General features: G+C 46.3%; 1 protein-coding gene across 2 annotated transcripts in view; it reads left to right on the top strand.

Annotated features, from left to right (window-relative positions):
- Positions 1–549: 549 nt before the first annotated feature.
- The window catches only part of LOC147606285 (putative WD repeat-containing protein C2A9.03), a 40665-nt gene continuing 27989 nt past the window's right edge, over positions 550–13225 (top strand). The window contains exons 1-9 of one of the 2 annotated variants that reach the window (XM_086792977.1): positions 550–686; positions 813–965; positions 1134–1301; positions 1383–1469; positions 9048–9185; positions 9280–9396; positions 9498–9589; positions 9673–9778; positions 9931–10017. In XM_086792977.1, coding sequence (XP_086649103.1) covers positions 828–965; positions 1134–1301; positions 1383–1469; positions 9048–9185; positions 9280–9396; positions 9498–9589; positions 9673–9778; positions 9931–10017 — 933 coding nt within the window. In that variant the 5' untranslated portion in view covers positions 550–686; positions 813–827. Of the gene's footprint in view, positions 720–812; positions 966–1133; positions 1302–1382; positions 1470–9047; positions 9186–9279; positions 9397–9497; positions 9590–9672; positions 9779–9930; positions 10018–13225 lie in introns of both variants that reach the window. The other variant, XM_086792976.1, reaches the window with a different exon arrangement.

The raw sequence follows: 13225 nt of genomic DNA, 5'->3' as shown, positions 1-13225 counted from the left end.
GATGATTTATTCCCAGAGCAGGTTCCCTGTTCTCTGAGTAGAGTAGGGGTTCCCCTCCACTTGGTGCCCCTGCACCTGGGGGGGGTGCTGTGGAAAGTAAAGTACACAGAGGGCTTCAAGCCTCTGGGCAGGGCAGCAGCGTAGAGGAGAGAGAGAGAGGCACTCAGGCGCAGCACTCCATCGCCAGCAGCATCCTCTCTTCAACGATCAGAATGAGACTTGGTTAATTTCATTGAACGACGCTTGTTTTCGTCTCTGTCTCTCTGTCTCTCTCTCTCTCTCTTTTCTATCTCTTAAAAGCGAAGGCCTCAAGCGCTGTAAGTAGATTTAGCTCGAACTGAAAAGATCGAGCTCCTTACTAACTCAAAAGATCCCCCCGCTCTCTCAACCCTCTCTTTCGTAGCATATTCCCCGCGTCCCTTCCTCCCTCTCTCTAGACATGTCTATGCTCTCTACCTCTTTCCTTTGTCAACATGCATTTTCATAATGAATATATTCCATATATATATATATATATATATATATATATATTCAGTGTGACATAATTATACTTAATTACATTAGAGTACATTATTCCATTTCATCCGCTATAAGGTCAGAAAGGCGTCTCTCTCTCTCTCTGTGTCGGCACACCCCAATCAACAGCTTTGGGGGCTTTCTTTACAGTTCAGGGTTTCCTTACGCAGGCTAGCATCTGCGCACACAGGCTCAGGGTTTCTGTGAGTTGACTTCTGTGAGTTCCTCAAACATAGTTTTCTTACACTGGCTTAGGTTGTCTTCAGAGTTTTTCTTTTTCCTTTTCCTGCTAACAGAGAGAAGCTGCGGCTATGGCGCATCCTGTTGCTTACGATCACGCCATGGCCGAGTACGTCGACTTTGTGGATTTCGACGATGATGCAGATGAATTCCCAGAGGACATGCGAGAAGATCAATTTGGCTCCGATTTCGACGATGAGTTCGATGTGGTCAGTCTGCACTCACCCTCTCCGCTTCAAGTTGATTGAACACGCAATGGTCTGTCGCGGTGTCCCCCATAATGAATAGGGTGTTTTTGATCCATTCGCCGTGATAGAAGAAAAACAGTCTGTTTTTGGCCTTCTTAGCTTACACCCTTCATTTCATGAACATAACAGGCCAGGAGGTTAACGGATACTACTGCAGCGCAGGCGAGGCGAGGGAAAGACATCCAGGGAATCCCTTGGGATCGATTACAGTTCACAAGGGAAAAGTACAGGGAAAGCAGATTGCAGCAGTACAAAAACTACGAGAACTTGAACTTGCCACATCAAGAGCTAGAAAACGTGAGCTTCTGGATTTCCGTTTTGCTGAAGCAATACTGTATCCAAACTCGTGGAAGTATTTATGGTTATTTTGTTTGATAGGAATGCTTGCAAGTAAGGAAAGAAGGCAAATTCTATGCATTTAGGCACAACACGAGATCTGTGAAATCCACGGTTGTACACTTTCAGGTATGTCTGTTCGAGTTTTGTACATTGTGTTAGGCATTTAGTTTTCCATATTTACAATTTATGTCCTTCGAGCATTCTCAAAACTATGATGCTAAGTGTCAGAAGAGCTGTAGTATGTGATGGTATTATTGCCAATGCATTATTCCAAAGGTCCATGAGGCTCACATTGGTATTCAAGAAAAGTTAACTGTTCTTTTGCAGATTCTAGCAATTACTAGAAAACTTTTATCAAAAAATATGTACAATTTATGAGGAGGGGAAGAGATTGGGGAGAGGAGAGAGGAAGAGAAGAAGGGGAGAGGATAGGGTGTAGAAGAAGGGAAGGAGGAAGAGGAGAGAAGCCGTGGAGAGGAGGAAGAGGGGAGAATGCAAGGAAAGTTGGAGAGAGACAAGAGAAAGAGGAGATGAATGTAGCAAGTGGGCTCAATTGGACGAATTAGATAATCCAAGGCGAAATGAGGAGCTCTTTGTTCGAAATTGAAGAGAGACAAGTCAATGATTTCACAATTCTACTCCTAATTATACTTGGTGCTTAAAGGATTACAGTGAGTGATAACACAAGAATAGACAAAAAGTACTTTTCTATTATTGAATGCAAGAGGTTACATCATTTTATAGACCTTAGAAAGGCCACCTTTACCTCATCTTTCTCACCTTTACAAGCACGACTCCTTGCATTCTACTAACTTTGGACATTATATCTATTTTTGTCTAGCTCTCACCTTGTCCTAATACCCATTCATATACTAAGGTCTAAAAATCTTTTCAAGGAACTATATTCATGGTGAGGATTGACCTAAACATACCAACCTACCCTCTCGGTCCAAAGCATGACATGACTAAATACTAGATACAAAGTAGAGTGGATTTAGCTGCAATAACCATGCCACAACATAGGCATCTCGATCACTAAAGGAAGTAGCCTCACTAGCTATACCACCACATGGGTAATGTGTTCCACTCCTCATCCCACACATATCGTAGGTTGAACCAAACAAGATAGCTACGTAAACACGAGTTGTTGAGAGTGATTATGTTATGGAGTAAACAAATATCACGGAGATAAGAGCCCTCCCTTGATCAGAACTTGCAAAGGTGGGGTAGGGATGGTGATTAATGTAGAGGCTCCTGTGAAGTGCATGGAGTGTAGTGTGCATGATATGATAGCTGTATAAGTGCCAAAGTGTGAAGCGTGCATGTGATCTTTTATAACATGAAGGCTTGTTACAATAAATTATAGGTGTATGAAAAGCTCTTGCTACAATAAATTATAGGCCCATCCAGAGTCCATGCAACAGCCACTGGTTGCAGTAGCAATCCGTTTACATTGCTCCGAGCATGCTACTTTGGGCGGTGCCACCACCTCTAGGAGTAGCAAGATTTTTTGGGGCTTTTAGCACAAATTTTGGCCATCTTTTTGGGGCATAAAGACTCTGTATGTGACACGGAGAGTGTGGGTAAATATTTGTCAGAGTCACGCAGCAGCAACACGCACACCACCCCAAGGCACTGAGCGCAACGTCGATGGCTAGGCTTCCACCTCCCAGCCATTGCTCTGTTAGCATTATTCATCTCTTGGTAGTGTGCCCAAGTTGTGTATCAGGGGTGCCCAGATTTTTCCCGGGCAACACCTTATTTTTTCCTCATGTTCAGGTCCTTGGTTGTAGGGTTGGCCACCCATTATCACATGTTTGTTTTCGTCTAGTCGTGGGTCTTTTTCTAGAGCCAGTCGGCCAGCTCCACAAGGAGCTATATAAGGCCATGCTCTTATTCACTTGGTGATACCTTGATAGGGGCTTCCAAGCCCGGGTCCTCCCTTACGGGAGTTGCTCATCATACCCTCACTTATGGGGACCACCCCTTGCACAAGGCTGTTTGTATCATTGCTTCTTCATCATTATGCAGATTCGTTTTCTTTCTCTCTGTGCCTATGTCTCACGCTTGCGCACTTTTGACATGGTATCAAAGCACCGGGTTGAGGCTCTTCTATAGAAGGTGTTCTGGCATTTTTTTTGAGAGAAGGATTTCTGCGTTTTTCTCTATTGCTGGTTGCAGAGGAGGAGGGACTGTTTTGGCCTTGTCTAGGCGGCTGAAGGAGATACCTTTGGCTGCGTTTTCTGCAGAGATGGGGCAGCAAGCAGGGGAGATACCTTTGGTTGCATTTTCTGCAGAGATGGGGCAGCAAGCAGGGGAGATACCTATGGCTGCGTTTTCCCCCCGGAGGAGGTGCTGAAGGTGCTGTGCTTTCCTCTTCCCTCTCTTCTTCTTGGTACACGTGCTACCGGCTGTTTATAGCAACGTTTTTTGCATTCTCTCATATGCCTTTTTGGAGGCAGTGGAGGTAGGTGTTCTTTTCGGGAATGGTGCCTTCCCACATGGCCTTGAGCCCTTGCTCGGCCAATCTTTGCTTTGGCAGAGTTTTCAGACTCATGGGTGCACACTTGGATTCACATCCTCGGGGTGTGTGTGGAAGACAGTTAGTCCTTTCTCGACAGCAGAGGGGTCTATGAGTTTGTGCCAGTTCAGCATAGTTTTGCTGGTGTACAGGTGTTTCCTTTAGGTTCTCAGGGTGTTCACCTTGAGAGGGGGATGTGGTTACTTGAGCCACTCCTATTCCCCAGGCAGATGGCCTTCTGGATTACAGGGTACAGGCACAGGAGTCTGAGCATTGATTTGGGAGCTTGGTGTACAGGTTGATATCGGCATTCATGCAGAGGCAGGCTAGGTCACTTGGTGACGAGAGGTGTTGTCGAGGTTCAGAGGTACCTGCTCAGTTGCAGGATGGGAACAGGATGCATGGCAGGTTTACAGGTTCATTGGGTACATATGTATACATATATATATATATGTACATTTATATATATATATAGTGGAGCAGCAGTTTGGAACAGATGATTGACATCAGATTGTGCTTTGGGATGATGAGTTGTGGATGTTTGGTTCCACATGAACACGTGACTAGTTGGTTGGGAGCTTGCCAACTGTGGGTGTCAGGTTTTGGCAGGAGAGCTTGTTAGAAGTCATCTCCTGTCTATATTTATACACCAGGGCCTCTGTTGTGGGTGTGCCCGCCCTGGATAAGGTGTTTTATCATTTTTCCACACTCCCCGTATTTTTCCCTATTTTTTTCCATTTTTTCTAGTGATGGGGAGGGTTGCCAGAGGGTGGCAGGAGCACTCCAGAGCTGGCCGACTGTCCCAACAGCAGTCTTGTGGCTGGCCGACTGCACACAGGTGATGCGTGGGCTTCAGGGCTGCTGGCTGACTGCACACAGATGAGTCGTGGGCATTTTTCTGCTGGCCGACTGCATTTATGCAGTCGTGGGCACCTTTTATGCTGGCCGACTGCTCTCCCAGGGGCATATATATAGGCCCCTTGCCCCCACCACTTATTCATTCATTTTTCTCGGGATCTTGTGTATAGAGAAGAGTTTACACACCTATCTCTCTGTGTTTCTTGTGCTGTTTATTGTCTGCAGTCTACTTGCTCTTGTCTACCCAAGTTTGGTTATCATTTCCGCTGCATATTCTGACATGGTATCAGAGCCCTAGGCTCGAGATAGATCTTGGGAGTTTTTCTGAGCTAGAGGGGGAGCGTTAGGCTGCTGATTGGTGGACTGTTTTGGGCTGTACGGGAAGAGAAGGTGCAAGAGGAAGGCGGGCTTAGGTGCTGGACAGCCACTTGCAGGTTTACAGTTTTTTTTTTTCCCCACCCACCCACCCTTTCAGGTTACTCTCCGCGATGGCAGATTTACTAGAGATGGCTGAGAAGCACGTGAAGATTCCGACTCTCCCCACGTTCCCAGTGGATCGTCAGTTGGACGAGTCCAATTACGGCATCTGGAAGGTCATGATGGAGTCGGTGCTGGAGTCATATGACCTTGTTGATTTTATCATCATTGGAGTTCCACGGCCGGAAGCAGAGGAAGGGGAGTTACTGTCGACGAGGAAGGACCGCGAGGCACAGGCACACAGGTGGGATTGTGTCAACGCCAGGTTTCGGTCATTTATTTTCCTCAACTGCACACCACAAGTGATCAATCATGTGAAGCACATGACGCTGGCGAGAGGCATATGGGAGCACTTGGCTTCTTTGTATAACAGGGTATCACCCATGAAACGGATCTCCTTGGAAGTGCAGATGCGGGTTATGAACCCTGCAAAGTCTTCGACGATGCGGGAACACATTAACAAGCTGCAGGCGCTTCAGCAGGAAGTCCTACAAGCTGGGAAAGAGATATCATCTGAAGACATGGCCATCAATTTGCTGTCCCACTTGCCTGGTCAGTATTCTGCTTTCTATTCCTCGTTGATTACGAGTGGCAGGCTCAGCACCATAACCTGGGAGGAGCTTGTGCCAATGGTCTTGGACCAAGAGGAACGTTTCACGAACCCTCCTCACAGCGGAGGTTCGGAGGCCTTAACTGGCCAACGGTCGAAAGGCCGGAATAACAACAAGGGCAAAGGGAAGGCTTCACCGGAGAAGTCTTCTGAGAAGCAGTTGGATTCAGAACGAGAGAAGCTGAAGGCCGAAAGATCTTGTAATGATTGTGATGAGAAAGGCCACTACTGGAGGAAGTGCCCTAAGCGGACAGGGAAGAGTGCTGATTCCTCAGCCTCAGCTGCAAAGACTCCGGCATTTGTGCACTTAGAGATGGTGGACTCCGATGCTTCATCATCTTCGAGCGAGGAGGCAGTTGGCTTCACCGCGAAGGATACCCGGGAATGGATTCTCGACAGTGGTGCTTCCAGGCACATGACTCCATCCCGTGACTTCTTTCTGGATCTGAAACGGCAGTCAGGTCGCATCTTTATTGGCGATAACTCCACTATTCCGATACATAGTGAGGGCCGGATGGAGATTATTCCCGACGGAATGAGGGGCAAGCATGCTTCCCGTGTTCTTTATGTCCCTGCTCTGGGTTTTCATCTTCTGTCAGTGCATGAGGTATGCAAGACTGGCTTTCGGGTGGAATTTGAGGAGCATTCAGTTGCTCTAAGGTACCGTGAGATTGGCCAAGTTGTTTGGGAAGGCGGTGTGGAGAATGGCATCTACAAGCTCTCTGCACTCTCCTCATTGACAGGTTCTCACTCAGGTCGGAGATTTGTGGCACTTTCGTTTTGGCCACTTAAATGTGGATGCTTTGAGGCGAGCTTTCCGGGACGAGATGGTGGTTGGCTTGCCAGATGTTGGTAGTAGGCAAGGACGTTGCAGTTCTTGCATACGTGGTAAGCAGCACAGGGAATCCTTTTCGAAGCAGGCTTCCAGGCGGGCTTCGAAACCATTGGAGTTGATTCACACTGATCTGTGTGGACCTCAGTAGATACCATCTTTGGGAGGATCTCTCTATTTTATGCTGCTTGTTGATGATTGTACCAGATTCACGTGGGTCTACTTTCTTTCCCAGAAGGACCAGGCTTTTGCTCGGTTCAAGGATTTGTTAGAAGTCATCTCCTGTCTAGATTTATACACCAGGGCCTTTGTTGTGGGTGTGCCCGCCCTTATCAGGTGTTTTATCATTTTTCCTCACTCCCCGCATTTTTCCCCTATTTTTTTCCATTTTTCTGTGGCTTGGGAGGCAGCCCGGAGGCGGCTGGAGGATTAGTAGCTGGCCGACTGCCTAGACATCAGTCGTGGACCTCTGTGATGCTGGCCGACTGGATGTATGCAATCGTGGGCCTCATCTGCTGCTGGCCGACTGTTGATGCAGTCGTGGAGGCCTTTTTCAGCAGACCGACCCCCTATTTGGGGGCATATAAATAGGCCCCCAGCCCCATACCACTCTTTGTATCATATTCGGGATCTTCTTGTGTATATCAGAGCAGAGTTACACGCCTACATCTCTCTCTCTCTTGTGCTGTTTTTTCTGCCTGCGTTTTTTGCTCTTGTGTTCCCAGATCTCATCATCTCCACTGCGTATTCTGACATGGTATCAGAGCCCTAGGCTCTAGATAGGTCTTGGGATTTGTGTGAGCTACAGGGGGGACTGTTTTGTGGCTGATTGGTAGACTGTTTTGGACTGTTTGGGAAGAGGAGAAGCAAGAGGAAGGCGGGCTGATTTGCTGGACAGCCACTTGCAGGTTTTAGTTCTTCTTTGTTCCCACCCACCCACCCTTTTCAGAGGACATCCCCACAATGGCAGATCTGTTTGAGATGGCCGAGAGGCATGTGAAGATCCCGACACTCCCCACGTTCCCGGTGGACCGTCAGTTGGACGGGAGCAACTACGGCATATGGAAGGTTATGATGGAATCTGTTCTGGAGTCTTACGACCTCGCTGATTTCGTCGTTGTTGGTGTTCCACGGCCGGAAGTCGAGGAAGGGGAGTTACCGTCAACCCGAAAGGACCGGGAGGCTCAGACACAGATGTGGGATCGTGTCAACGCCAGGGTCCGTTCGTTTATTTTCCTCAACTGCACACCGCAGGTAATCAATCATGTAAAGCATATGACGCTGGCCAGAGGTATATGGCAGCATTTGGCCTCACTTTACAACAGGGTATCGCCCATGAAGAGGATTTCCTTGGAAGTACAGATGCGGGTTATGAGCCCTGCAAAGTCGTCGACGATGCGGGAGCACATTAACAAGCTGCAGGCTCTTCAGCAGGAAGTTCTTTAGGCTAGGAAGGAGATATCGTCAGAGGACATGGCCATAACGTTGCTGTCACATTTGCCCTCTTCGTACTCAGCATTTTACTCGTCTTTGATTACCAGTGGCAGGCTCAGCACCATCACGTGGGAGGAGCTTGTGCCCATGGTCCTGGACTAGGAGGAACGATTCACGAACCCTCCTCAGGGTGGAGGTTGGAGGCCTTAACTGGCCAACGGTCGAAAGGCCATAACTCGGGCAAAGGGAAGGCTTCATCGGAGAAGTCTTCTGAGAAGAAGTCCGACGTTGACCGCGAGAAACTGAAGGCAGAGAGGACCTGTAATGAATCATGACTATGAGGCACCAGATTAAGGTGTACACGTGACATGGAGAGCTATTCTACATGGCCAGTTGGCATGGGACACATGGTCAGATGTGGAAGGGAGATAGTGTTGGACATGGGGAACATCTTAGGCACATGAAGGGATGTGAGTGGGCATCTTGCAGCTCATCAAAAGATGGTCACTATATGTCTGTTTTACCTGCTCATCCTCACATGAGACACTTTTCCATTTTACCTGCATGTAACGAAAGCCCAAGACGATGTTGGACTTTATAAAGCGATCTTACCTTGAGCTTAATGCCTAATGGGGAAGTGACAAACCTTGTGTGTATGCTTACTTAAGGCTAGAACTAGTGGTATGTGACCATAAGTTATGGTTGGCCAAGTTTTGTATATAAAGACAATTTTAACATTAAGCAATACAGATGCATTCCCTTGTAATAGAATACTTCGACCTTAACCAAAAGTATGCTTAACTATCAATTATCTAGGTTTTTGGGTGTCGTATATGTTGTTGGTTGTTGCTGTATGGGAGAATAGTTGTTAAAGAGCATGCTCGCATAACAACTTAATGTCACCAAGTAGCATATCTAACCTGCAAAATATTGTTTTAACACTAATACATGGCTTTAACAAATGTTTTACAGCTTAGAAATCTCGTTTGGGCTACTTCAAAACACGACATTTATGTGATGCACAACTCTTCAGTTCTGCACTGGTCTTCTTTGAACCGAAGAAGGACACAAGTTCTAAATGCTGCAAGGCCTATTGTTCCAGTTTGCGAGGTCCATTTCCAAGTTTATTGGTGGGAGACTCTTAAGTTCCAGTTTTGGTGTGCTCTTTTTCTTGAATGAAATTTGCCTATTTTTCTACGTGCAGGCACACAGAAGTCCATGGGCTTTACAGTCTGTTGTAAGACACATGCAAATCAGTACTATGTGTGTCAAAAACAATCTTCTAGTGGCTGGTGGGTTTCAAGGGGAGATGGTGTGCAAAGTAAGTTTACTTCCAGTCAGTCTTCAAGAGAACTTTGTGGCGCTCTTACCCTTACTGGACTGCACATTTTCACTTATAATCATGCATAATTCTGAGTGTAGTTCTTGGACCGTTCTGGAGTCTCTTTCTGTACCAAGATCACCTTCGATGAAAACGCCATCACCAATGCTGTTGAGATATATGAGAACTGTAGGTGAGATACTTGCAAAGAATTTCAAGTTCCAATTTTCTTGTATTTAATGGCAAGAATTCATCTTTTTAGATCTGGTACTGTAGTGGCGCAACACGCGTGATGACCTCAAACAATGATTCCATTGTTCGAGTATTTGACATCGAGAAGTTTGAAGTGCTTCAGAAGTTCAATTTCCCGTGGCCTGTTAACGTATGTAATTCATTTCCTACTCCTTTTTTGGAGTTGTTGGTTTGCATGAATTTTAGGTTTGAAACCTCCTTGAACTGTGATGTTCAATGTTTGCCAAAATTGTTTGTAGTATTATTACAACTAAAACTGTACTTGTTTGTAAATTTTGACAGCACACTTCAGTTAGCACAGACAACAGGTTCGTTGTGGTTGTTGGTGACAGTGCAGATGGGTTTGTTGCTGACAGTCAAACTGGCAAGGTATATGAAGCCCAATGGCTCAATGCACTTATAGAGACGAGGGATTATGCTTAAAATATGTCGAATGTGAGCTTGATTAATATCAAATGACAAAAGAGATGAATTCGTGTTAAATCAGAAATAAAGGTTTGCAGGCTCAGCTGTCCTGGTGTCTTTTGGGGAATGTATGACATTCCTAATTGAACAATCCATTCTGTGGGATGGTGCCTTTCGGGACTTGGTTGACTCAACTATGAAGGGGTAGCTTTGTAGGGCCGCAAAATGACCGATCAAACCAAACAGCCTTGCAGTATTGGATCACCCTTTAGCTTGAGGAGTTATTGAAGTTCTGTTTGGTCTGTTGTACTACCACATGCTTTGGCACTAGTACCCCTCCCATCATCTGTAGCTCGGGCTTATCTTCCTCCGATGGAAAAACTATCGTGGCCCATGGCACTCCACAAGAATGAATTTCAACTGAAAATTTACATTCTGAGTTGCTTGATGATCTTGAAAGGACTCTTTTTCTTTTAAGCAAGTTTTGAAGAAACTTCTCTGAACCCCTTTAGCCCTCGTTTTTGAACCTTTAAATAACCCAATCTCCTTCCTTAAAGTGGCGATTGTGCCATTGTTTGTTGGCATCATGGACATGTTTTGTTTGAGGTTTCTGGTCCCTTCCCTAATTTGTTGCTGGTCGAGATCATGTACCACCTGATCTGCGCACTCTTTTTTTCGGGGCTTGTTAAACCCTGATCATATTTTGTAGGACAACCTTAGAGTACAACAAGATTGTAAATTGCAGGTGCACCCGGAGGTTGTCTTAGTTAGTAAGAGTGTAACACCTTAGAAATAGAGATATCAAAGAGGTATTAATAAAGTGGTATCTATACGCTGTTGAAGATGCCACATGGGAGGATTTAGATAGCTTAGTTTCTAAGTTTCCCTCTTTTGGCTGAGGATGGAGCCCCCTGAGGGAGGGATGGATATAATTCTCTAATTTTTGGACTTGAATTATTTTTTAGAATCTTCATGACTTTCGAGTTTAGAATTTATATATGAGTCTCTGCGACTATCGACATTGCCGAGAAAGAAAGAAAGTTATACTCAAAAGCCCAATGGGTCTGTGAGACCAAAAGTGATACAATAGTGTCCATGTAATCTCATCATGGTACAAAAGAAAACAAAGACGAGAGCTATGAGTTGGGACTATCAAATCCGAGCCATATGATACAAAATGGGACCATCATCATCATACAACCTATGGAGCCAACCCCATGGTAGGAGGGGGTCATCAAGGATATCAGGCAATGGTCATTGGATGTACCTGTGGTTTCCTAGATAGAGCATCTGCAACCACATTCTTCTTTCCAAGTGTATGGATAACTAGAAATGAAACTGTCACCATTTAGTCTATCTCCATTTCCGAAGCCACTTCTATGGGATTGTCACTCCATAGAGCGGCCAGATTTGTGCCATGTTCACATGGGGCCAGGCCAGTGTCCCATGTGAAAGGGCCAGTTTTACGGTGTCACATGGACGGGAGCTAGATCAGTGCCACCCGTGTGCGACCAGTGCTGTGTCACATGGACGGGAACCAGTTTTGTGGCACCCGTGTGTGATTTGCTTCGTGCTGTATGGACGGGAGCCTGTTGGTGCCACCCGTGTATAGCCAGGATGGTGTCTTACCTATAAGAAGACCAGGACATATTTATTTATATTTGTCGCGCCAGTTTTGTGCCCGACAGGAACCTCTTGTACAAGTTTCATGAAAGGGAGATTTCGTCCACTATTTGTGCACCTGCATTTAGGCCTGCATGCATAAATTTGTTTTTGCATAACTTGTTTGCGTGTGTCTGCCTGTTATGCCGTGCCAGTACACTAGACGGGTACGCTCCCAGTGTACCGTGGAATGCTGTTTGCTGACTTGGTGGTGTGGCGTGTGAACAGGTGGTAAGTATATTCATTTTTCTCTTTTTAAAAGGTGAAATCCATAAACTAGAGTAAACCTTAATGTTTATAAGCTAATGTGTTCACACACATTTAAAAGAAGGGTTGGACGTTTCCTTTTGATGGTGCCCATAGTATTAAAATTGAATCTAAGGTTTTATAACCTTTGATAAGGCTTTTGCATGGAACATTTATTGAAAATTCCCCACGTGGTGGGTTGGTGGTTTCTTCCTCTCCATCGCCTGCAGCCTACTCCTTATCTGCTGTATATGCCTGTACCTGCTGCATAAGCCTGTACCTGCTGTGTTGTACCTGCTGTCCACGTCTGTATCTGCTGTATACCAGAGTCACACGGGGACGTGGGGACGGCCCTTAGGGACGCGGGACGCGGGACGCGGGGACGGGGACGGCCGGGGATGGGGGGGGGGACGCGCAGGGGACGCCGTGCAGAATGGGGACGCAGACAGTCGTCCCGGGGACGCGTTCCCGAAACGCGGGACGGGCAGGGGACGCAGACAGGGGTCATAAACGGTCAGAAAACGGCCAGAAACGGCCAGAAACGGGCAAATTTCCAGCTATAAAAGAAGGCACACTTTAGGACTTTTCTCCACACTCAAGTTTGAAGCTTCAAGCCTCATTGCTCAAGCCTCAAGCTTCCAAAGTTCCAAGTTCCATTGTCCAAGCCTCGAGGCCCAAGTGGCAAGTTAGCCCTCTCTCTCTCTCTATACTGTCTACATTGTGCCAACTTCCAAGCCATCTCTCTCTCGCTCTCTCTCTCTCCAAGTTCCATGATCCATCCCTTTTGAGACTTGCAAGCCTCAAGAGTCAAGCGGCAACTTGCAACTCTCTATTGCACCCTTCTTCCCTCTCTCTCACACTATCATCATTCATGGCATCTCAAGGTGAAGGCGGCGCCGCCACATCTTCCGTTGCGGGCTCTTCACGAAGGAGGCCGGCGGTGCACACATGGTCATGGTGGGATGAGGTCCACTACACTAGTCGTGGAGTGGGCGGTGGTTCAAGGGCATGGAATTGCATGATCTATTGTGATCTATCATCTATGATCTATCTAGTATCTCTATTTTGTACCCACTCTTTTTTGTAACCCTCACTGCCCATGAGGCATGTACTTATATCTATCAGACTATCAATCACATAATCAGTGTGCCATCGATGTTTTATTAGCGCATTTTGCTCAAAATGACTCTTGTTTTTTTGTCTATTCGGTGTAAAATTTTGTTCAAAGTGTGTCTCTATATGTATGTCATGCATACAACTCCTA

The sequence above is a fragment of the Cibotium barometz genome, chromosome 58, assembly GCF_041138505.1.
Source record: "Cibotium barometz isolate CiBa-2024 chromosome 58, ASM4113850v1, whole genome shotgun sequence".
NCBI classification, from domain to species: Eukaryota; Viridiplantae; Streptophyta; class Polypodiopsida; order Cyatheales; family Cibotiaceae; genus Cibotium; species Cibotium barometz.
This window is presented reverse-complemented; position numbering and strand designations above follow the sequence as displayed.